The sequence below is a fragment of the Tribolium madens genome, unplaced genomic scaffold, assembly GCF_015345945.1.
Source record: "Tribolium madens isolate multiple individuals breed KSU strain unplaced genomic scaffold, Tmad_KSU_1.1 Scaffold_7;HRSCAF=85;Tcas5.2_LG10, whole genome shotgun sequence".
NCBI lineage: Eukaryota > Metazoa > Arthropoda > Insecta > Coleoptera > Tenebrionidae > Tribolium > Tribolium madens.
Window position 1 is genome coordinate 166267 of NW_025401050.1, and position 24925 is coordinate 191191.

General features: G+C 33.4%; 3 protein-coding genes across 3 annotated transcripts; 2 read left to right on the forward strand and 1 right to left on the reverse strand.

Moving 5' to 3' along the window:
* Nucleotides 1–599: 599 nt before the first annotated feature.
* LOC123010071 (luciferin sulfotransferase-like) lies at nt 600–2120 on the reverse strand. The gene is made up of 5 exons (XM_044406745.1): nt 1906–2120; nt 1761–1857; nt 1508–1688; nt 1338–1458; nt 600–1285 (listed from the first exon to the last, which is right to left on the reverse strand). Exons 1-5 carry the CDS (start codon nt 2072–2074, stop codon nt 897–899), a joined length of 957 nt encoding a protein of 318 aa, XP_044262680.1. The 5' UTR covers nt 2075–2120; the 3' UTR covers nt 600–896.
* A 15453-nt stretch (nt 2121–17573) lies between these two features.
* On the forward strand, nt 17574–21979 carry LOC123010076. Its single transcript, XM_044406750.1, has 4 exons — nt 17574–17733; nt 17786–17857; nt 17917–18054; nt 21873–21979. The coding sequence occupies exons 1-4, from the start codon at nt 17637–17639 to the stop codon at nt 21917–21919; spliced, it is 354 nt and encodes a 117-aa protein (XP_044262685.1). The 5' UTR covers nt 17574–17636; the 3' UTR covers nt 21920–21979.
* A 471-nt stretch (nt 21980–22450) lies between these two features.
* LOC123010070 lies at nt 22451–24415 on the forward strand. Its single transcript, XM_044406744.1, has 2 exons — nt 22451–22926; nt 22978–24415. Exon 2 carries the CDS (start codon nt 23261–23263, stop codon nt 24347–24349), a length of 1089 nt encoding a protein of 362 aa, XP_044262679.1. The 5' UTR covers nt 22451–22926; nt 22978–23260; the 3' UTR covers nt 24350–24415.
* The last annotated feature ends 510 nt before the right edge of the window (nt 24416–24925 follow it).

A 24925-nucleotide genomic window follows, 5' to 3' on the forward strand; every position in this document is an offset into this window, starting at 1 on the left:
ATATTTCAAGACTCTCGAAAGCGTCAAGAAATTTACAATTATTGACTACTCTAATGATTTTTACATTAGTTTCATCTATTTTATGGTCTTTTTCAAAAATATGTTGGGCCACACTTGATTTTTCAAATCTGTTATATCTTTGTGGTCGAAACGCGTTGTGCTATTAAAATAAAAGTTTGGTGTGACGGGCTAATCGTGTTTTTGTTCATCGTTTCCATACCAAGAAGATCCAAGAAGAAGAACATTATAATATAATAATAATATTATTATGATACCGTACTTTATGTAGATAATCAGTTTGCTGTTTTTTAATTTATATTTTACTCCTAGGAGTATTTGACAAGAACACTTAAAGTTGACATAAAAGGGAATTGCTGATATGTTAAATAAGCCAACAGCTGTTAGTTTTTGTTTCATCCATAAAAACTAGTGAATTCTAAGAACTGTGGTTGGTCAGTTAAGCAGCTGTTTGCTTTAATTTTAGTTTACACAGGCGCATTGCTACTGTAGGTCTGCCATCTATACGCATATAATTTTATTTAAAATATAATTTTAAACGAAATTCTAAAAAAAATAATTTGGGCTTTAATGGGTTAAAATTGGATTTACAAGTTGTGTATTTCAAAATCACTCTATACAGACACGTATTGAAAAGCACTTTGAATACTAACAGAATTAAATTCATTATATAAATATTAGAAGACAGGTTTATAGTATTAAAATTCCCCATGGCAACGCTAGTTCTACAGTTTTAAGATCATAAAGTTTTATATAAACTTAAAAGTAAACGCTATAGTAAGTGCATTTTGTACATAGTAGATAAACATAAGTAATAGAATTAATTTATATCTGTTTAATATTAATAATATTAATGTATAATGTATGTAATGGTCATTTTACACCACATAATCACTTCCTTCTGTATTTCTTTGAATCCATTCATCAAATCGGTTTATCATTTCTGAAGACATCATAACCTTGTAATCACCAGTTTGTCCAGACCTGAAAAACTTTCCGTCGGAATTTGTTATATTATGTTTTTTATATATATTAATCATGTCTTCTTTATTAACCGCGGGATTTTGCTTCATTTTTTCAAAACTTAAGTGCTCAAGCAAAATGTCAACCTGTTGATCGTTCAAGGGACGTTCTAGAAACTCGGAAACTTTTTGTATCACTTTGCGTAAATCTTTTTTCATATCTTCGTATTTTAGGAAAAGGAAATTTGGTGCGTTCCTCATTTTCCAATACGTCAAAACATGCTGCCAGTATGGTGCATATAACACTAAGAGAAAACAAATAATAGTGAAGTGGAACGGAACATAATTATGTTATACCTTTTCCTGCAAGAAACAATTCACAAAATTCATCAAAAGTGCCGGTGTAACCGCTTATCAACTGCTCGTGGTTATAAAAAGAGACACAAACGTCTTTTGGATTTCGAGCGACATAAATAATCTACAATGTTTATAATGGATGAAAAGTACGTAAAAAGTAAGTAATATACCTTTGGTTTTTTAACTCCGTTTTGAATTTGTTTTGGTAATAATTCCCAAGGTAAATGTGTTTTAACTACCTTTGGTCCTTTTTGAGATTTGACAAAGTTTATAGAGTCTAGTCGACTTGCTGGTACTTTAAAATCCGTACAGGTTTTCATCAGCTTTTGATAATCAACTAGGGTACTTATTCTGTAATAAACAGTTCATAAAGAGAAAATTCATCGGTGTGTTAGATATGGCTTAAAAAAAACAGAAACTTACTCCAAAAATGGAGATCGGTCATTTAAATCTTCTTTTGCTTTTTCAAAATCCAAATTATTAAAAATCATCCACACCATTTCTTGAGTCCAAGTGGTTCCTTTATCAAAACTTATACAGTATGTAAAAATAAAAAAATAAAAATTACCTGACTTAGGAAAGGTAGAAATCCAAATATCATCATCGCTAACTTCAAAATTATCAATTTGATGCTTTGCTTGTTTAAATTGATCAGTGAGAGTAAACCCTTCAACTGGAATATATTCTCTTTTCGCAGGACTAATCCACTTTTCTTGAACAGTTTTGTGAGAATTCATGTTTTATCTGCTTTATAGCTAAATTATTCAAACAAAACTTAATAAATGCAAAATTAGATCTTATATTTATAGTGTTTCACATCACGTATCTACTAAGATATTGAGGAAAACAAATTAATCCTTTTAAGCTGTTAGACTTAACTCTATTTAAATTACGAAATCATGTCACAATAATAGTTGTACAAAATTTTCCGCGGAATATTTTTGTAACATTTGAAGGGTACAGAGGATAAATGCGCAATATCAAGTATCAGTAAAGAAATAGATTTTTACAGGGTGGTTTTGAAATAATTCGCAAAATTTTACATATTGTTAGATATTAGAACATAATATGCAGAGCAAAAAAACTTTTTTAGGCCTTGACAACTGCAATTGCCATTTTTACACATTTTTGACAAATACGGTGTCTGATTTTTACAAAGCATTTGTGCAGTAAAATAACAAGAAACATTTAAGCTTTCATAGATTCCAAAAAAATATACTTTATGGTAAAAAAGGTCCATAAATGCCATAATGCAAAAATTATCTATTTAGTATTCAAAAATACATAAAATTATTTTTTTTTCGGCAAGATTCTGTTCATCGCCATCTCGTGATGAAAATAGTAAACGCGTAGACACGTCATATTGATAGTTTGTTGTGTTAAGACTGTTAAGCCAGTACAAAACGGAAAAGGTCGTAAATGAGTAAATGATCCAAACAATTGGAGAAAAACAAAAGCCAAACACAACAAGTAGATTCAGTAAAGAATAATCGTGATGATTGAATGTGTGCAGACGATTGCGGGGGGCAACACCGAAACTTTACAATGTTTATAATTTTGTTAACCTTTATGTTGTTCATAAAGGTACACATTGGGTTATTTCAACCTAAAAAGGATCAATGCAATCTGCGTTGCATGCACGGAGTCAATAATCTAAGTGAGGAGAAATGGATAGAACATCAACAGATGAAAAAAGACGCAAGAAAAGAAATGAAAGCAGATCACAGTTTACAGGCGATTCTTCTGTGTCCACTTTTGAAAGCTTCAGCCATATACTATAAGAAAAAAATAATAGTTCATAATTTTACTATGTTTAATAATGTTACACAGGAAGTTATCTGATACGTCTGGTATGAGGGAAAGGGAAATGTTAACGCTGAAGAATTCTCGTCGTGCATCGTAGACTATACCGGGGGTCCCAGGTCGCCTGTCGCACCCTTATAACTTGGTTATTTCAAATGATATGCCCCATAAAGTATATATTTTTGTAAATCGCACAACTGCATTAAATGCCGCTGTCAAACTGATGTAAAAATGGCATGTGTCAAAATAAAGATAGTCAACTGTTTTTTTTTAATATTAATATGTTTGGTTACATATTTTAATAGAACATGTTTTTTCGGAATACGTGTATGCACAAATATTGTTTTTTTTGTTACAATTTTTTTTTTAATAAATAAACTTGCTGTGGGTGAATTTCACCAACAACTACACTTGAGTGCAAAAAAAAAACGCAAATTGTTTTTTTTATAATGTAATTTGGCCTGTTAATAAATGCCAGTTTTTTGACGTTGTCTTTGTCACAATTTACAATTTCATAATTGTCAGGCATCTTTCAAACTTCTATCAAGTTTTCCATGTCTTTCCATTTCGTTTTTAACACTGACTATGACACTGCACTGGCAAGACCACCAAATACGACATTTCTTTTGATAGTTTTCTAACCTCTTTGGGAACAACCTTTTCCACACCATGTAAATCTCTGAAAAATTTGACAATGCTGTTTTTGACAATTTTTGTTTTTTTTTTGCACTCCAGTGTAAATCTATAGTTAGTTAATCATTAATTAAATTTAACGGCTTTGTTAAATTTAAATTCATTTCACCAACGTGTTTTAGCAGTTAGTTATTTGTCAAATAGCCGTCTGTTTACTGTGTTTCGAGTCCGAATGTACCGAGAACTGTCAGTGTCAGTGAATTTTGTGTTTAAATAAAGTTGATAAAATAAATTGACTCAAAGATATCAACAACAATGATTTTTAGAGTTTTTCAGAAGAAAGGTCGCTGTCAATAAACATTTTCATGAGCCAAATGTTTCAGGGATGGAATATGATGATGCGAAGACCAAGCGCGACCGAGCAAAAAATTTTATAGAAGACGAAAAACACTCTTTTAGAGTTGGTTAAAGAAAACAAGTCAATTCTAGAATGCAAAAAAAACAGACGCCGTTTCTGCAAAACAAAAAAAATATCGTCTGGGATAGAATAACCCACCAATTTAATGCCGTTGTCAAAACTGGTCCCAGATCAGCTGCACAACTGAGGTTGCTCTATGAAAATTTAAAAAGGACGATGAAAAAAAAATTGCACATGAAAAGGTGACTTTTAATAAATACTTTTAAATGTAACATGGATTTATTAATAAAATGAACGTAAATTATAAATAGGTGGAAACATATAAGACGGGTGGAGGAAATAACATTCGGAAAATCATTGTTCTCCAGTCTCATTCTTATATGCGAATCATTCATAATGATAGAGTCATGAACTGACCCAAGCCATCTCGCTACTACATCCGTAAATTTAATGTAATGTGGGTGCAGTCAATTGCACCTAGCATATTAGGAAATTGTGCTAAATTATAAAAGTTACCATAAATTTTCCTTACATCGTGAACATTAGGTACTTGGAAAAAAAACCTATGGTCGTAACGCTGCTATAGCATTACTCACTCAATGAATAATTTACTATCTATTACAAAAAATACAAAATAACATCATAAATGGGTCCAGTACACCGTTCAACTTGCAAATACAGCACACTAAAGATTTTGACACATTCACCAAGTCTCCTACACACATTTGAGACGTTCCCGTCGCGTAAACTCTTAAAGTTATTAACAATTTCAAAAGCGGAGAAATTGGGTCATTTCTATTACAAAAAACCCTGTATAAAATCCAATATTTCCACCACCGCATCTTTTGAAAACCTAAACCTCATTTTAAAATTCCTGTCGTCGTATTTCTCAAAAGGATCTTTTCGTAGGACAGGTCGAGGTCTTGCGATTACGACTGGCACTTGGAGTTATACAAATATTTAAAGCCGTTGGGTGATGGAGTACTCTTTTTTGACACAGACAGCGTAGTTTTGGTGAAAAAAGAAGGGAAGTACTTACCCCCAACTGGTAAATTTTTAGGTGATTTAACTGTCAATATGAGGAAATATCGGAATAGAGAAAAATGTCATGTAAAGTAAGATACCAGAAACATAGAAAAAATGTTAAAAAAAATTATATCTATTAAAATTTATAAGTTATGACAGTTTAAATTACTCACTCGATGAATAATTTACTATCTATTACAAAAAATACAAAATAACATCATAAATGGGTCCAGTACACCGTTCAACTTGCAAATACAGCACACTAAAGATTTTGACACATTCACCAAGTCTCCTACACACATTTGAGACGTTCCCGTCGCGTAAACTCTTAAAGTTATTAACAATTTCAAAAGCGGAGAAATTGGGTAATTTCTATTACAAAAAACCCTGTATAAAATCCAATATTTCCACCACCGCATCTTTTGAAAACCTAAATCTCATTTTAAAATTCCTGTCGTCGTATTTCTTAAAAGGATCTTTTCGTAGGACAGGTCGAGGTCTTGCGATTACGACTGGCACTTCTTCTTCCGAAGAAGAATCAGACGATGAGGAAGAGGACGTGAGCATCCTCTTAATAAAACTATTATAATTCTGCTATATTTTTCTTTATCCTTCCGGTTTATGTAATGCAAAATTAATTTTTTCTATTAATAATCAAAAAAATGTGACGTATCAGTTGTCAAATTAATTTAACGGAAGATTTAACTGGTGAAATTCGACCAATTAATTTAATGAACTATTTATTCTATAGTTAAGTGCTAACTGCAGTTGGTGAAACGACTTCTGTCATATTTATTCATAAAACAGCGTTAACGGATTGTTAATTGATTTAACTGATGTTGGTGAAACCCACCCTGTGACTTGTAAAAATAAAAAATAAAGAAAATTAATGAATAATAGTACTTTTTTTCATGATATAAAAAATGACATTTAGAGTACTGTCATTTGTGAACGAAAGCCTCGTTTTCCTAACGCAATTACCTAAAAAAACATAACCGTAAATGTTTTATTTTAAACTGAATTTTTATTTAATTTCAATTTATTTTTATTTTTCAATTTCATGCGCCCATGTCATACTCCTCATGCCAGATTTTTTATAAATTATAAAAAGGGAAGATGTACCGTGCAACCAGTAGGCACCTTCGGTGGTCTCCCAAGTAAAATTGCACATTTTTTGGAACTTCCAAGTGCAAAAGAATATACTGGACATTGCTTTAGAAGAACTACAGCGTCTTTGTTAGCCAACGCAGGAGCTGATATGTCGGTTATAAAAAGACATGAAGCCTGAAAATCCCCAAATGTAGCTGAAGGATACGTAGATGATTCTTTAGAGAATAAAAAGAAGATCTGCAAGTTGCTACTAGGTGGAGAAGATCAGGAAAACACCCAGATTGAAAAAAAAAATGAAATTGAATGAAACTGTTACAGCTTTATCGTCTTCGGGAGCTTCGAGTGTTCACATATCTGACGAATTGCGTGTAACTTCTAGTATTTGTTTTTCGAATTTAACCAATTGTAATTTTTATTTTTATCTTAAATAAAATTGTTGTACATATAAAAATCGTTGCAAAATGAAAGTCCATATTAACACTAGTGCGCAAAAGTAGCTCATTTTAGCACTTAAAATGATGACAAAATGTCGTGATATTGATTCAAAATTGTAAAAAATAATTTTTGCCAATTCTTAATTTTGAAAAGAACATTTCATCAGAGTCAACTAAAACTGGTAACGTTAATAAGACTCTAATAACAACAAAAATATTGAAAACAAAATTTTCGATTAAAATTTTAATTTTTTGGAATTCAGCCCTGTTCGGTTAAACACTAATTTCTAATATAATTTTAGTTTTAAAAAATCAAGTATGTCTTGGAAATTTTCAAAAACCTATTTTTCTTTTTTTTCTTGGCTCGGCCCTGCCCTACCCTTTTGAATAACCGGGAAAAGTGAAATTTTGGTGTGTGAGTTGATGCCTTTGCTTCATTTCGTTTTTGAATTTTGCGCGTTCAACTTCTTCCACCCACAACATAAGCAGTAAGTATAAAAAAAAAACACTGAAAACGGTTACGATGCACATATGGAGTTATACAAATATTTAAAGCCGTTGGGTGATGGAGTACTCTTTTTTGACACAGACAGCGTAGTTTTGGTGAAAAAAGAAGGGGAGTACTTACCCCCAACTGGTAAATTTTTAGGTGATTTAACTGTCGATATGAGGAAATATCGGAATAGAGAAAAATGTCATGTAAAGTAAGATACCAGAAACATAGAAAAAATGTTAAAAAAATTATATCTATTAAAATTTAGAAGTTATGACAGTTTAAATTTTGCACTTTGACTCGATTTATTTCTGTTGGAAAAATAACTTTCCAAGTTTTTTTGCTACAGGCTATTAGAATACGAAACAAGGAAGCTGTATCCTGAGCTGTATCTATATTTAATGTTATGTGTGTCTTTTATTAGAATAAATTTTTGTACCTCTATCAAATAATTATAAAAAAACATATACAAGTTCATCAGTAGCATCAAATAGACATAAAAAACGTCCAATCTCAAAATTTCTGACATATAGAATTTTTTAAACATTTTTTCCAAGTTCCGGGTATTTTATGCTACTTGAAAATTTTCTCTGGGGCCCGAGTTCTGACACATATTTTTTTCAATAAATTACTTATTTGCAAAAACTTTAAATTTATTATAAAAATTTCACCCAACAGGCCAGCATTGGCCCGGAGGTACGTGCAAAAAAAAGACATGAGAAAGAAAAACAATTTGGATCCAATACGCCCCACCCTGCAGTGTTTTTCCATCTCCATTGTGCGGCACGTAGGCCCCCATGTCGTTCAGTGGAAAGACGTACCCGACCTAGGGGTGGCTGTGATAGTTTACCGCCCCATCGGGACCACGAATAATTAACTTTTATTTTGTTTGTTTATTTATTTTCTTTTAAGAGCTTCCCTAGTGTCCTAACTCCAAACAGTGTGAAAGTGTATTCAAAACAGAATTAAAAACGAACAAAGTGAAATTAATTAGCTTTTACTTGGAAGGTAAGTTTTAATACTAAATAAATGTAAATCTCGACTAAGCCTTCAAATTTCAAAAATTTTTATGGTTAGAACACCGTTGTGTAGTTTTCACTTTTCTTGTAAACCTTTTGTCGGGTGCAATATATTCCCGAGCGAAAAGTGTACACTTGAACAACAAGTTAACGTGAAAGGTGTTTGAAGTGGCTACCATCGGCTTCTAAACATGCGCCTAGTCGGTTGGTAAACGATAACAAAACATGTCACATAGTTTGGGAAATGATTCTTTTGCATTAATATCAAAGAGACAAGACTAACTAATAACAGCAATCGTGGATTCAGTTATAATTATTTTTAAAATATGAAATCAAGAAATTGTCGCAATATGTATAATGGGTTGCAGCAAAAAAAATTCAGAAATAACCTTCTCTTAAATAATCCTGTATTTTAAAATGCAACATGTGCCTTGGTGAATTTCATCTTCATACACAAGATCGATTTAGAAATGAAAGAAACTTGAATGGGGCTGCAGTAAATAGAATAATCGCCATTGAAGGAGGATACTACGGGAGAAGAAATTCTTGTCCTATTTGAGTATTCCGTCTACGTCATACCCTCCTACATATAAAAAATATAAGATTCAAGTTTCTAAAGATTTTTCCAAAGCTGCTGTAGCGACAATGAAAGAAATCGCCGAAGAAGAAATCCTTCATGCGAAGGAAATTTGAGCCATAGATAACTCCTATTGTAGGGGAACATGAGGCACACACTCTAACAAGTCAAACTGGAGCAGCCGCTATAGTAGGAGTTCACACGGGGAAAGTCCTGTTTCTGGGGGTCAGAAACAAATTTTGTAAGATTTATTCTCGTCCAAAAAAGTCATGTTAGCAGTTCCGATAGTATGGAGTCGCAAATTATATTACAAGGATTTAAAACCAGTATCGGGATGTACAACATTAAATACAACACGCTAATTGGGGACGGAGATAGTAGTACCTGCAAGAAAATCATCGACGGGCGCCAATACAATAATTTGACAGTTGAAAAAATTGAATGCCAGAAAAATTCAAAAACCTGGGATGATACTCCACAAGGTGTGAAAGAGTTTAGAGACTATTGAGATAATTGCGTCGCGGGGGTGCGGTGTTCCACCATCGCAAATATCTTTGCAGACGGGATTATCGATGTTTATTTATTTTTAAGTTGTGACTCTTTAGAGTATACATTTATACCAAGTGGGGTGTGATTTTTGAATTTTAAGAATTTATGAATTTGCATTGAAGATATTTTGCAAATGTCATTCTTTAATATAAGCTAACATTTTTATAACAGAAACGCCAAGTATACCGTTGGATAAAACGTTATCGTGACAATGAGACCAAACAACCACTCCAAAGTAAAGCTAGAGCAGGGGCTGGTGCTCCAAAAAATAGACGCAGAAGAACAGCGGAGAATAGAAGAGGTAACAATTCAGACGCCGTTTACCTCTTCCGCGATTCTTCGGGATACCCAACAGTTGCCAGTTTGTCTCACCACCATACAAAGGTATAAAAAATAGATTCTTAGAATAATCAATTTCATATAATAATCTCTAAATTTTCAGAGAATTACATGGGATGGACGACGTCAAAATTCTTCACATTTGGGAACGGCAATAACCAATGTTTGGTAATTCCAATGGTATTTCTTACTCATTTCGTAAGCAGTCGAGGAAGAACATCTCTATAAGAACATGGGCCGCCAACGCCATCAAAAAGATAGTTCCCTTAAAAAACGGGGGCGAATAATTGGAATGTGAAAGTGTGGGGTTCCAACATCTCAAATATCCTTGCAAACGGGATTATCGGTGAGTTTATTTTTTTTTAAGTTGTAAACATTTATACCAAATGGTGATTTTTGAATTGGAATTAAAGATATACTGCAAATGTCATTCTTTAGTAATAGTTAATTAATAATACTGCAGTACTGAAGCCCATAAAAGACAACGAGTCCAGTGCGTGCAAGAAAATTTGCGCCGAAATTGGAAAATCCACGACAATGTTGTTACCGTCTTCACAGATGAAAGGATCTTTTGTTCGACTGAGGACAACCTTCAAAATACGCTGATTCAAAATACGTGACCTGGATTGAAACGCACTTGGTGCGCACATCAACTACAAAATTTTCCTGAAAGAGTTCACAGCCACAACCAATGGTAATCTAGCACGTTCGACAGCGCGGTAAATCTAAATTCCAAAGGAGTGGTCAATGACTGAAAGAAATGCAGTTTAGAGTACTTTAGTGAGTTTGAAAAAGGTTGTGAGAAGGTTGCTAAGCCTATCGTCGGAGTTTTTCGAACCGAATTTAGATACTTTTCTGCCATCCATAGACGACACCAGTACTCCGAAATCTTATCAACCAATTATGTGTTTTAGAACAAATACGTTATGTGGAAAACATTCAAAACACTCACGAAAAAGCACTCAGAAATGTCCCAAATATTATTGAAAATGAGCAGGATCTCTTCACAGTGGGGTGTGAATATAGTTAGACCACTGTGTTACAGAGGATCTCCTAATGGGCAAAAGGATTTCTCTAGAATTCAAGTAGGAATTTATTTCCTAAATTGTTTTGTAGTAGTATTTCAGTTACTTTATTTTAATGTCAAAACTGACAAATTGTTAGTGTACTCGCTATGATTTCATATTACTTACAAATAAATCTTTGAAATCTACCTGATCTATAAAAATGTAATGTTGGTTGCATCGTGAATTTGGTCAGGCTCATTATTCCTCGTGAATCACCATGTATATGCGCATATTTTCAGTAATTTTAGTGCTTAAATATCCGAACTCTACTAGTAAGATATAATAAAAGAACAAATTACGATCCTATTCATGTTTAATCCGATCCTTATCTGATAATTTTGTTAGTTGCTACATTTTAATATTACTTTCATGTAATAGTTATTTTCGATACAAGTGCGGTGTCAAATTATTTTTCAGGTCTTAGAACAAATTTTGCGATACGAAGCAAAGCTGCTTATAAAAAGGCTGCTGGGACAAATTTTTGCTTCGTTTGTATTTTTGTCGGTGGCCGACGGTGCTGTGTTGCTTGAGGGTAAGTACATAAAGAATTTTTTACTTTATTTTATACAGCGTTGCTATAAATTGTGAATACTGCTTTATATTTTAAAAACAGTTTATCAAATTGTATTGAAATTGGGTACGATGTTAAAAATAAAAAAATCTTGAACATACCAGGTGAATAAAAAGTATGGAACCAAGCGTTTTTTCGTAAACTAAGCACTTTACGAAAAAAATAATTAGTGTAGCGTAAAGTGTACAATTAAAATGTGACCATTTATCAAGAATAACATTTTTCGAAATTTCTTTTAGTTTTCGAGTTCTGGAATTTTTTTTTTAATGGCAACCCACTATGGTAATTTTTTTAATTAAAGATTGTGATCTAAAAATGACCTCTAATTAAACAGAATTGTTTTCTAGTCAGTACTTTTTTTTAATAAATTGTTAAAGTTGCGTTCCGAGCCCATCACGAAGATTTTCCGAACTTGAACGAAGGAGTCGTTTCATGACTTTGGTCATTGGAGAGTCCGGTTTTTGGTGCAGGTGNCTCTAATCAAATAAAATTGTTTTTTAGCCAGTACTTTTTTTTAATTAATTGTTAAAGTTGCGTTCCGATTAAAAAAAATTCCAGAACTCGAAAACTAAAAGAAATTTCGAAAAATGTTATTCTTAATAAATGGCCACATCTTAATTGTACTTTACGCTACACTAATTATTTTTTTCGTAAAGTGCTTAGTTTACGAAAAAAACGCTTGGTTCTATACTTTTTATTCACCTGGTATAATAACATTCTGTAATAATGGTATGTACCATAAAAAAATCATTAGATATTTCATTTGATTTATTAAATTACTAAGGCTAGGTTAAAAGTATTCCTCTTATGTCGTTTCCAATGTAAAAGAATTGCTGCTATAATTAAGTTATTTGAAAAGATATCAACGTCGTTTCAAAATCCAGTGTATCTTAGAAATGATATCTACAAAATGGCCAAAACAAAACTTTAAAAAATCTAATACTCATCAAATTATGACTACTTAAATAAACACCTTTTCGGACTAAAACACTTAAAAATAAAAAACTCTTCGGCCAATCGGTAGAGATTGATATCGCGACAATTCAAAATTTCTTGAACGATAGCAGATGATTAGACAAATCCGGAGAAAGATTTACAGTGGGACCGGGAGGTCTGAGTTGTTACTCAGACTCGAATTATCATTGGATGTGTCACGTCTCACTTTCTTGTTAGTCTTGTTCATCTTACATAACATAAAAACAATATTGACTTTTGTTTCCGTTGAAAAATGAATTTGTTGGAGATTAGCAACCAAATCAGAGAAAGTTAAACCTTGTAACTAGAAAAGGAATTATCCGCTTAATAATAATTTAGGGGTTTCAAGTAATTATTATTGGTATTACAACAGATAATTTGTTTGTCAAATATTTTCTTTATCTAGGGCTGATATTTAGAAAGCAACTTAATTGTGAACACACACCTGGCTAATTTTCTATTACCCAGAAATGATAACGTAGATTTCATTGTGTTTTTAGTTTCTCTTTTTGAAAAGTCACTTCTAAAAAGCACTTGTAGCATAAAGCACAAATTCATGTGCTTTATTTATTAACTTTATTTCAAAACAGTAAAGTTGTATTGATAAACTATTTCCTAATCGACAGAATGTCCCCGGATTGTTTACAAGAAGAAAAAAAATCATTTTTAATTTTGCGCAAAACTACAAAGGAAAAACATTTTTTGCTTGACCTGAAAGAAGTAAATCTGGCGTTAAAACTTTATTATTCTTATTCAGTAAAAAGAAAACTTCATTTTTGGACCAACATTATTAATTAATTCATCAATTGAATAATGATGATTCTTGTTAAAAATAACTTTGCTTTTTATCTTAAAGCTGTTTCTTCGAGTTCTTTTGTTTTTTAGAAACATTTTTGTTATTTAGCTTGCGTCAAGGCCATCTGAATCAAAAAGCTATGCTTATAAGGCCGTTTCAATTTTCGATTTTTCCATATAAACTTTGTTTCTGTGACATTTCGGGCGTCAGTACCTTATTGCGCTCCATCTACCGATTTCCATCGCAGTCGATCGAGAATTTTTAGACTTTTTTATTTTTAGGTTAAGTGCTTAAAACATCAATTAAAACATGAATGCTATAAAATATCCAAGATCCGAGCTTATTTTAGGTACATTCTGGACTAGCAAAATACTAATAAATTAGAATTACAATAAAACATGAAATCATAACACGAGGTAGGTAGGTAACTTCAATATTTTTCTGCAAAGTGGTTTGTTTGTTTGTTGAGTAATCCGTAATTTTTGTAGTGTCTTTAAAATTACAAAAACAAAGTAAAAGGTTGTCCTTATCATTGTCTGCATAAATTTGCTTACCGCAAAACGTTTCAAAAGTTTCGCACCATTTTTGCCTTTGTTGCATATTGCTCAGAATTTCAAATAATCGAACATATTTTGCCCCACAAATGAAACACGGTTTTTACCATTTTATACCATTATTTTGTAAAATTGAAGGGCATTGTTTTAAATTGCCGCCAATGTTTATTCGTTAATCGGCCACCGAGGGCGCACAATAAGGTTCTGAATTTTTTGTTTTTATGGCCACTCTGCAGAAACAGTTATCATGGAGAATGAAACGGCCTTATATGCGCAGCTTTTTGATTCAGATGGCCTTGGCTTGCGTAAACTCAGTTGTCAAAATGACATCTGTGTCAAAAAAATAAAACCGCCATTACGTTTTCACTTTTCGATGAAATAAACATCTCAAATTTCAAACAGAACTGCTGAAAATCCAGGTACAGGTACAATCTGCTTCAGAAGTAATGACACAAAACTCGGCTCTCGAGTAGGCACGTTCGACCGTTTCAGATGGGGTGGAGCCGATGGTCGGCAGTTGTCGGTTTTCCGGCATTGGGATGGGTCGATGGAGAGTTGACGAAAATTGATAAATCGTTTGCTCAAATTATTAAGAATTTTGACTATGAGTAATCACTTATCGCATTTGACTTATTTTGAAAGGAATAAAATAATATTTGAAACGTTTCTTTAAAATTAAAAATTGATCTGATTCATGGTTTTGATGTCCAAAGTCACCATTTCACAAAATAATTAATTTATTGTTTTATTTACCAATACATTTATTAATTAATGTAGAAGTTAAGGGTTGCTTACTATTTATCAACAGTAAAGGACTTCATGTGATTTTGGTGAAATTTTTCACAGAATTCGAGTTGTGGCTTCATTTTCAATCAAATAAATTTTTTACAGCAATTCCTAATATTCTAAGTCAAGGAGTGCGGTTTAAATTTATAGGGTGGCTCTAATTATGCCGCTGAGTTGGGTTTATCCCAGGCAAAAATTTGTCCTTTATTGGCCTGAAACCTTTTTGCCTTGTGTATTAGAATCCCGATAATAAACATAAAATGTTTTAGGCAAATAACACCCTCAACGACAAATTTTTGCCTGGCATATATTGAAATCACTGTTAATTTTCAATTCTTTACCTAAATCCGCCTTTATGTAAAGAATTAACAAGTTTTTACTTATTTCAAAAGCTATCGATTAAAATCAAAAAATGGGAATCTTCAGCTTTACTACTTTATCATTTATCATTCCGTTTTTTGAAGAAGTGTAGTAATTTACAAAAATTTTTTCCTTTCATTAGGCGACAAAGGATTAAGACAGATACTCGTATCTTACAACTCGGTCTGGTAACTATGGTTTGGGGCGGTCATTATCGTATCGTATAAGACATTGTAAATTTCGAACTGAACCAATTCATACTTCTGACCACAGAATGGCAAAATTTTGCTGAATGGAAACGGATGGCCTGCGGGCACATTGTCTATCCCTTACCTGATTCATGGTTTTGATGTCCAAAGTCACCATTTCACAAAATATTAATTTATTAATTTCACGTTTGACAATGCAAAGCGGACACAATTGAACCCGTTGTCAACGTTTTCAGAGAAAAAGTTTGAGATGAGTCAGAGGGTCTGTGTATCACCACCAATCACCAGTGTTAATCCTAAGCACCCTAAGGCGGTACACATTTGTCCAATAGCGCCAACTTTTATATAAATATGACATTAGGGCTGATTTACTGAAATTTAATTCAGTCTTTTAAACTAATTCGAATTAAGTTGCCATTTACGTTAATGTCACATCAGTCACAAATTAAAATGAACAGATTAATAAGTTGAGGTGGCCTTGTTCACTGTTTTGTTTCTTTCTATTATTCGAAAGTTTTATTAGATAGCAAACGGTCACAAGTAAAGGATTTCATATGAATTTGGTCAAATTTTTCTTAGAAAAGGTTGACAATGTGCCCGCAGGATATCCGTTTCCATTCAGTCAAAATTTGCCATTCAGTGGTCAAAGGTATGATGACTTGGTTAAATTCGAAATTTACGATATCTTATACGATACGATAATAACCGCCCCAAATTTAATTTGTAATTAATATCACATTTGACAATAATGCAAAGTAAAAAACAATGTAATTCGGATTACGCTATTTCTGAATTAAAACACGGATAAAACACTGCGGACATGGCTGAACTCGATTTCTGTGAAAATGTCACCAAAATCACATGAAATCCTGTACTGTTGATAAATAGTAAACAGCTCTTAACTTCTACATTAATTAATAAATTTATTAGTAAATAAAACAATAAATTAATTATTATGTGAAAAGGTGACTTTGGACATCAAAACCATGAATCAGATTAATTTTTAATTTTAAAGAAACGTTTCAAATATTATTTTATTCCTTTCAAAATAGGTCAAATGCGATAAGTGATTACTCATAGTCAAAATTCTTAATAATTTGAGCAAACGATTTATCAATTTTCGTCAACTCTCCATCGACCCATCCCAATGCCGGAAAACCGACAACTGCCGACCATCAGCTCCACCCCATCTGAAACGGTCGAACACTTGTTTCCAAGTAACATAGAGAAGATGAAGGTACGTCTAGCCGTGCAAATATTTTCAACACCAGTTACTGCAACCTTGCGGTATCTTGCAAATCAGGATCAAACTGAATTATTGAACTTCAAACAGTCTGAAGCTACAGTAAAGTATTTGGAAACAATGTATAAATTTTTTAAAATCCACGATGTGAGTAATAGAACTCAACACGTTCGCCAACATGACTGTGATGTTGCACCATTTACGGATACTTCGGATGAACGACTTTTGTGGCTTGACCAAGAATTTCCGTCGTATATTAGGGATATTCAAACTAGATCAGAAGCAATGGGAATGCGAGGGCTGACAAAAGAAACTGCAGAAGCATTTCTGTTTACTGCCAAAAGTACCGGCCTTTGCGTAAAATATTTGATAAAAAAACTTCTTCTATGTCTTAACGAGAAGATTGAGTTCTGATGTCATAGAGGCCTTATTTTCTAATGTTAGACTAAGAAGTGGGTCTAATGATCTCACAGATTGTAGAGCTGCTGAACATGCACTTCGTCAAATTTTGAAAACCGGCATAATTAAAAATGTTAATTCTTGTAACACTGCTTCCGAATACAAATATGTGAGCTGCAAAATGTGTGAAGCAAAATTCAATAGAAACTACAGTGGCTGTTACTCTAAAAGATTCCACCTTAAATAAATTGGAAAAATGCGTTAACTATGCCTGTCTCTGTTTTACACACAACTTTTAAGATTAGCGAGACTTCTTTGTTGCACACTGACGGGAACCAATGGGATTCATTCTAATCAGGGGTAGCCGACTAGTATAGGCCAAGACCGTTTTCGATAAATTTTAGTTATGGTCCGGCCGTCAGAGGTCGCTATAAGCTGTCTCATAATAAAGTTTATTTATTTATCGCAAATGTTATTTTTATTTTAAATTTTTATTCAAAGGTAAACAATAGGTATAGACACACAATATAAACAACAAATTTAGGTTCCAGCTTTTTTTGTTAGATTTATAATAAAAGAAAGAAATCTACTTTATCAGTGTGAAGTGTGCGGAATTAAAATTTGAAACAAGTCGGTCATGATTTCAAAATTTGAACTGTCAATCACAGAAAAAGCATAAAATTAAGTTTTATTTGTAAAATAAATTCCTGGGATTTGAGGTAAAATTGATTTTTGTACTAAACTACGATAATAATTGCTAATTGTTTAGAATGAGTCTCCATAAACGAATTTGTTCTGTGGTGGGCTGCCCATTTAAATCTGGGCCTCTCTTTAGGTTTCCGTGTCCGGAAAAGGAGCCAGAGAGGTTCAGATTGTGGGTGCAAGCTACCGGACAAAAATTTGTTATAAGTCCGGGTGAAATTTACAAAAGAGCCCGCATGTGCAGCCACCACTTTTTGCCCGATCAAATTAAGAGCTCCGGTTTGTGCAAAAGGCTGTTCCCCAACTCATTGCCTTCTCTTAATATTTGTCAAGGTAAGTTCAGTTAAATAATAACATCATTTTCTTATTTTTTTTTTTATTAAAGAAAGATACACGTACGAATCTAGTAGTGAGGAGTTGCGGGAACATGCGTCGTCGGTTTCGGTAGCAAAAGTGGGTAAGATTTTGAAACTTGGGTTTTAATTCTTAATTTTCTCAACCCATAACATTCTTCAGATCAGATGAAAATTGACCTTTCACCAGAAGTTACTAATACCACCGTTGACCTGTCTTTTTCCTCTCCAGAAAAAGAAAACGTGGAATTATCGACAATGTGGTTTTATAGTCCACGAAAAAGAGTAACTCCAGTCGAAGGTATACATAAATACATACAGAGTATTAAATACATATAGAGTGTGGAACCAAGCGGTATTTTTTAAAGCATCAACTTTTGTTTAAAAAAACTGATAAAATAATTATAAAGTAAAAATTCGAAAAATTTTATTCTAAATAAAACGTCACATTTTTCTAGTACTTTGTCATTCATCAATTAGTTTTTTCAAAAAATAAATATTTTATCAAAAAACGTTTTTTTCCATACTTTTTATTTACCTGGTATAAGCAAATATATTTACACAGATCCTTGTCTCTGAAAATATGGTAATAAAATCACAATTTTGATGAAATGAAATGATTGTTACTTTGCGGAACAATTAAAAGTTCCATCAGTAATTTAGGGTATATAATATGTAACTGAAGGTAGTTTGTCACTTTTCAGTTTAAGAAATTACCTAGTTTATTAACTCAAAATATGTAGAATTAATTGTTATTAATAAAAAAAAAAAAAATGTCAACGTCAGTGTCAACATCTTTTGATGACTCTTTTGATGAAAATAGTCATTTTAAATGTAAATATCCTCAAGATACACGTTTTTCTTCTCGTACAAGACACTGGAAATTTAGTGATGAAGATCTTGCTGCCGCTGGCTCTTCGAAAGCGTCATCTGATCATTTACAACAAGAATTTGAAAATATGAAGATTTGTCATCCTATAAACTCTTGTAAAAATTTAATTTTTGGCTGTGAAGACTGTAATAAAACCTTTAAGAACGTAAGAGGACTGAAAATTCATCGATCTAAAATTCATCTTAATTCGTATTTTGTTTCCAAAACGGAAGAATCATCGTCTAATGAAGTTTTAGATCATTCATTGTCATTGATCAACTATTCAGAATCCGAAGTCAAACATTCCAGTGATTTTTACCATAATGAAGAACACACCAAAAGAGTGAAATGCATCTTGTGTCCTGGAAAATCTTTTAAAGATGTTAAGAGGTTGAATATACACTCAGATAAGTTTCATGCCACTTCTCACTTACCAACTYCCTCATCTGCTTCAACCAGTTCCATAACAAAACTGCTTATTAAACTGAAATATCATCTAGCGACTCTTAGAAGAATTCCAAAAGCCTCCAGACATTTAGCCGCAGATAAATTAAGCTCCATCATTAATAATTGCCTTTCGACCAGAAATTTTACTTCTTTCGAGGATCTTCTACTATTCTCTTATAAAGCTTTTAATATTATCGATAAATCTGACAAATCTTTAAATAATCATATCAAAGAAAATCTCTCCAACTTTGAAGATATTACTATACCTGCATCTTCTTTTAMACGCTCAACTTTATCATTGACTAAGAAAATTGAAGCTAAAGTAGCGGATTTCGACATAAGAGGAGCTGTTAAATTGTTATCATCGGATAACTCACTAGCTTCTTTTGATGAAGATGTGGCTGAAGAACTTAAGAAAAAACATCCTTCTCCATCTCGTGAACTCTTTTTCCCAGACGCTTTCCAACAAGTTGACAAGTCTTTAATAGTAAATGAACAAAATGTCCGAGAAGCCATCAATTCTTTTCCTGCCGGTTCTTCGCCTGGTTGAGATGGCATGAGACCACAATACTTGAAAGACATTATATCCTTATCAGCAGGAGAAGCTGGTAATCGCGCCCTTAAAGCTATAACTAAATTTTGCAATTTTTTATTATCTGGCCAACTACCTCCCGACTTTTGTCATTTATTTTATGGTGCTTCTTTATGTGCTCTTCATAAGAAGGATGGAGGCATAAGACCGATTGGAAATTGTTTTCGGAGATTGATGTCCAAACTTGCTTGTTTTCAAAGTCGTAATTTAGTCAACTCCTTTTTATCACCTCATCAACTTGGTGTTGCAACTAAATTAGGTTGCGAAGCTGCAATTCATGCCGCTCGTACTTTTGTAACTGATGTCCAAAATCATGGCAAAGTTTTTCTTAAATTAGATTTCAAAAATGCCTTTAACTCAGTCGAACGTGATTGTATACTTAAAGCAGTGCAACAATATACCCCGCTTCTGTTCCCATATCTTTATCAATGTTATAGAAATCCTTCATCTTTATTTTTCGCTAATCATTTTATCTCTTCTTCCGTTGGAGCTCAACAAGGTGATCCTTGCGGTCCCATGATTTTTAGTCTTGCAATTCAACCAATGATTTTATCTTTAAAATCTCAACTTAATATGTGGTATCTGGATGATGGGTCTTTAGCTGATTATCCTGATACAGTTTTGTCTGACCTTTTAAAAATTATMACTTTATCTAAAGATATTGGTCTGCAATTAAACTTTAACAAGTGTGAGCTCTTCTTCTGCTCCGCAGTCCCAGATTTTAAAATCTTAGATAAATTTCAAATCTTAGCTCCTGGCATTAAACTATGCTATCGCGAGAATTTTTCCCTTCTAGGTGCACCAATTTTCGACCAAGRCTTTAATTCTTTTGTGGGAAAAACATTTTCCATGATTGAAAATCTATTACAAAAAGCTGAACTACTTAGCAGTCACGTTGCCTATACTTYAATTAAGAACTGTCTTTTCATTCCAAAATTTAATTTTTTATTRAGATCSACTCCTTTTTGGAAATTTTCTGATTTTCTAAATTCCATTGATTCTTCTTTAAAGTCTTCATTAGAAATTATTCTTAATTTGCGTTTAAATGATGTTCAATGGTGTCAGGCTACCTTACCTATTAAATTTGGTGGTTTGGGAATCCGTCGAATTTCCGATATTTGCTTACCTGCATTCCTATCTTCAATTTATGGTGTTAATAAGCTTGTTTCTTTATTACTGAACTCGAGGGAATCTGAGCTTATTATTTACCATTGTAATGATGCATTGGCAGCTTGGAACTCAAAGAATGAAAACAAAACACCAAATTTTCCAGAATATCAGAAGAATTGGGATAATATTAACATCAAACGCATTATAATGAATGACTTAATCTTCACAACTCCTCGAGACTTAGCYCGATTTAAAGCTTTGCAATGCAGAGAATCTGGTTCTTGGTTACACTCAATCCCTTCTCCTAACATTGGCACCTTTTTGGATAATACTTCTTTTCAAGTTTGTATTGGTTTGAGATTGGGTTGTAATCTTTGTACACCACATACGTGCAAATGTAACGCTGAAGTCCAAGAAAACGGTATTCATGGTCTTAGTTGTCCGAAAAGCAGTGGTAGATTTTCAAGACACACGGAAATAAATTCAATAATTCACCGTACATTAACATCTATCCATATAAATTCAACTTTGGAGCCGAAGGGCCTCTCCCGTGATGATGGTAAGCGCCCTGATGGTTCGACACTTGTTCCATGGTATAAAGGACAAGCTTTGGTTTGGGATGTTATCGTTGCAGATACCCTTGCCGACAGTTATTTATCAAAAACTTGTGAAACCTCAGGTTCTGCTGCTGAAACAGCATGTCATCGAAAACATAACAAATATAAGTCAATCATTTCTTCGAATTATATTTTTAAAGGTTTAGCTTTTGAAACTTTAGGCCCTTGGTCTAAGGAAGCTTTTGAGTTCCTCAATATAATTGGTAAAAAGCTGATATCTGTTTCTGGCGAAAAAAAAGCTAAACAATACCTGTTTGAGAAGATTTCCCTTGCAATTCAACGTGGAAATGCTGCTAGCATTCGGGGCACCTTCTCAGAGTCCGCCTTATTAGCCGAAATTTTTGTTTTGTAATTTTTACTTATATATTTGTATTTAGGCTTTCGATTTTACAAAGTATTATAAATGTAATACATTTTTTGATTGTTATTATTTACTTTGATTTTTTTACATAGTGTTAGTTAATGATTTTTTTTAATTTTAGGCTACTCAAATCAACATTACATCAGGAAAACTTCGTATTTTACCTAAGATTAGATGTTCACTGCATCCTATCATGGCTAGGACATTTAGTTTTCAACAACAATCAGCAATCAATAATAATCAATATTTTTTTTAGTAATGATTTTTTATTTAAATATTAATTATTTTTTATTTTAGGTCAATATTCAGCATGGCAGGGTGGATGTACATCGGGTTCTTTTGTACAGATGAGCGTGGCTCAATTGCCTGTTACAGGTACAGTAATTCACAACATTTGAGTTTTTATAACACTACACTAATGTATAGCAATCATCAATTTCAAATTATTAATTAATATTATAATAATATCTATTATTAATTATTGTAACTAATAATAATTATCTATCACATTTTGTGTATGGGCAAGTAACATATACAGGGTATTTCACGAGTGATAATGAGGCTGACGGAATTGAAAATACAACCCACGATACATTTGCAAAGTTAACGTGGATATTTTCGATATCGCATTGTTTGAAAAACCGAATTATGAATCCACGATAGCTTTGTTTCGATAATTTTATTTGTCACAACCATGTCACAACTGACATTAGCAAAATTTCAAAATGCATTCAAACGATGAGAAAACAGATCTGATTCTTATTTATGGCGAATTTGGAAAAAATGCTTCTACCGTTGAACCTTAGTAAAGACAATGTTTCCTGTATAGAAAAGCTCCAAAAAGGCTTGAAAGTGTTTTCCAATGGTAGATAGACAATAACCTTAAAAACTGTGTTTCCTTTCTTGTCAATTTCTTTGTGTCAGTTACGCGATAACTATGTTTTATTACTTTTAAAATTCATAATCAAAATCCATGAAGCCTATGCAAATGTATTACTGGCTGCAGCTCAAATGTGGTTAGGCTCATTATCACTTGTGAAATACCCTGTATTTGTAAGTAGGTGCACCAGTTGAAAGGATGAGCCCTCGCATGAGCCTCTTAGACAGTGATCCTGTGAAGCTCATAAAACCATCAACTTCTGGGTGTACCAGTATCGGCGGCGGCGTCGGAAAGGGTATAACAAAAAATTCATGTCTATGTGAAAATAAACATATAGTATTTTTAGAATCTATACTTAATAAAATCGGGTTCGAGAACGAAGAATGTTTGACATCGCAAGACGGCTTCAACAGCGTGTGAACCGGACGAAACGCCGCCGCAACGACACCAGAACACAAATTAGAAATAATTTAAGTAGTTTAATATCAACAGCCAATATGAGACCAGTGCAGAGGAGATTTATTGAGAGTCAACTGCGAAATGTGAGGCGCAAATCGCAAGGCAGGCGTTTTACGTTTGAGGACAAAGCCGATGCCTAGTGGAAGTGTGGTCCAAAAACGTATAAACAAATGTCTAAATGGTTTGCCCTCCCATCAGTCAGTACTCTCAAGGCAACCCTAAAAGACATTCCAATCAAACCAGGTATATCAAAACCAATCTTTCAGGTCCTCAAAAAGCAAATAGGTCAAATAAACGACAAAAGTCGTTTTTGCATTCTTACCTTTGATGAGGTGGTTTTACAACCTCATTTGAGTTATTTGCTTTATGAGGACCGTGTGATTGGTTCTGAAGATGATGGTTGGAATGACGGTTTGCGAGAGACCAAATCAGTAGCGGACCATGCTTGTGTTTTTATGTTGAGAGGTATTTACAAAAAGTGGAAACAACCTGTTGCCTTTGCTTTTTGTAAATCTTCCATGAAACCCGCGAGCATTGTCCGCTTCTACAAAAATATTATACGAGAAGCTACAGCTGCTGGTCTAGTGGTAATTGCTTCTGTTTGTGATCAAGGAACCACAAATGTCAAGGTTGTAGATATGCTCCTTGCTGAGACACAAAGACAAGCTTCTTTGAAAAATGAGGAGGTCAATAAAAATATAATTATGGTAGACGGTTCTACTGTCATTCCATTATTTGATCCTCCTCATCTTTTAAAGAGTTTGGGAAACAACATGCTCAGCAAAGACGTACGCTACAGGGATCCTAACGATGGCCGGGTCAAAGTGGCAAAATGGTCAAATTTAATAGAGGCATACCGAATGGACCAGCAACGCGGAAACTATCGGTTCATGAGAAAACTTTCTGACGAACACGTCTTTCCTGAGAAAATCAGGAAAATGAAGGTTTCCTTATGTACCCAAGTTTTCAGCAAAAGCGTAGCTACTGGTATAGATATTTTTGTTGATCTCAGCGTAGGGGGATCCACTTTGCCTTCTGATGCACGCCATACTGCTCGCTTCTTTTCCATCTTAGATGACATTTTTAATAGTGTCAATGGAGGCTTTGGTAACGTTCCCGGAAGACCTCTACTTTCAATGGTAGGAGAAGAACATGAGAAATGTTGGAGATTTGGGAAAGAAATGTTTCGCAATATGGAATTCGTCACATCTAAACCTGGGGAACGAACAAGGCCCCCAGTTTTAGACGGGTGGTATTGAACTCTAGAAGGTTTTCTTTTGATTAAAGAAACTCTAAATCGTCTAGAGTGTTCATCTTTTCCAGCAAGGGCGTTTAATCAAGACCCTTTAGAAAATTTCTTTAGTCAAATTAGACAATATGGAGTTCGATATACGAATCCAAGTTGTACAGCATTTCTTTCCTTTTATAAATCTCTGCTATTTCGAAATTTCTCTTCCTATCATTCTAACAGAGCTAATTGTGAACAGGATGATAAGCCTCTCCTGGTCACAATTAGAGATTTTCTGACTCTGGCAAGTAATCAAAGTCAGGAGCCGCAGCATGGTGTGGATCAGTGGCATCCTGTCGATGATGAAACTTCAGACGCTGTCAACAGTAATGTATTGGGTTACGTGGCAGGTTTCGTCATTCATAATATTTCTCCGGAAAAATATGATTGTGAAACTTGCCTTCGTAATCTAATACATTCTGGAGAGCCAGATGAACTTCATCATCGACTAGTGGTTCTGCGAGAATATAACCATGAAAAACGGCATTTGCAGTATGTAAATATTAATGTGATTAAAGTTTTTATTAAAATTTTTAATCACATTAAA

Coding starts and splice junctions, on each gene's coding strand:
- LOC123010076 (XM_044406750.1), top strand. CDS start 17,637: ATGTGCAGCCACCACTTTTTGCCCGATCAAATTAAGAGCTCCGGTTTG. Junction 17,858..17,916: donor GGTTTCGGTAGCAAAAGTGG/GTAAGATTTTGA, acceptor AACATTCTTCAG/ATCAGATGAAAATTGACCTT. Junction 18,055..21,872: donor AAGAGTAACTCCAGTCGAAG/GTATACATAAAT, acceptor TTTTAATTTTAG/GCTACTCAAATCAACATTAC.
- LOC123010070 (XM_044406744.1), top strand. CDS start 23,261: ATGTCTAAATGGTTTGCCCTCCCATCAGTCAGTACTCTCAAGGCAACC.
- LOC123010071 (XM_044406745.1), bottom strand. CDS start 2,074: ATGAATTCTCACAAAACTGTTCAAGAAAAGTGGATTAGTCCTGCGAAA. Junction 1,459..1,507: donor ACGGAGTTAAAAAACCAAAG/GTATATTACTTA, acceptor TAAACATTGTAG/ATTATTTATGTCGCTCGAAA. Junction 1,286..1,337: donor ATTGTTTCTTGCAGGAAAAG/GTATAACATAAT, acceptor GTTTTCTCTTAG/TGTTATATGCACCATACTGG.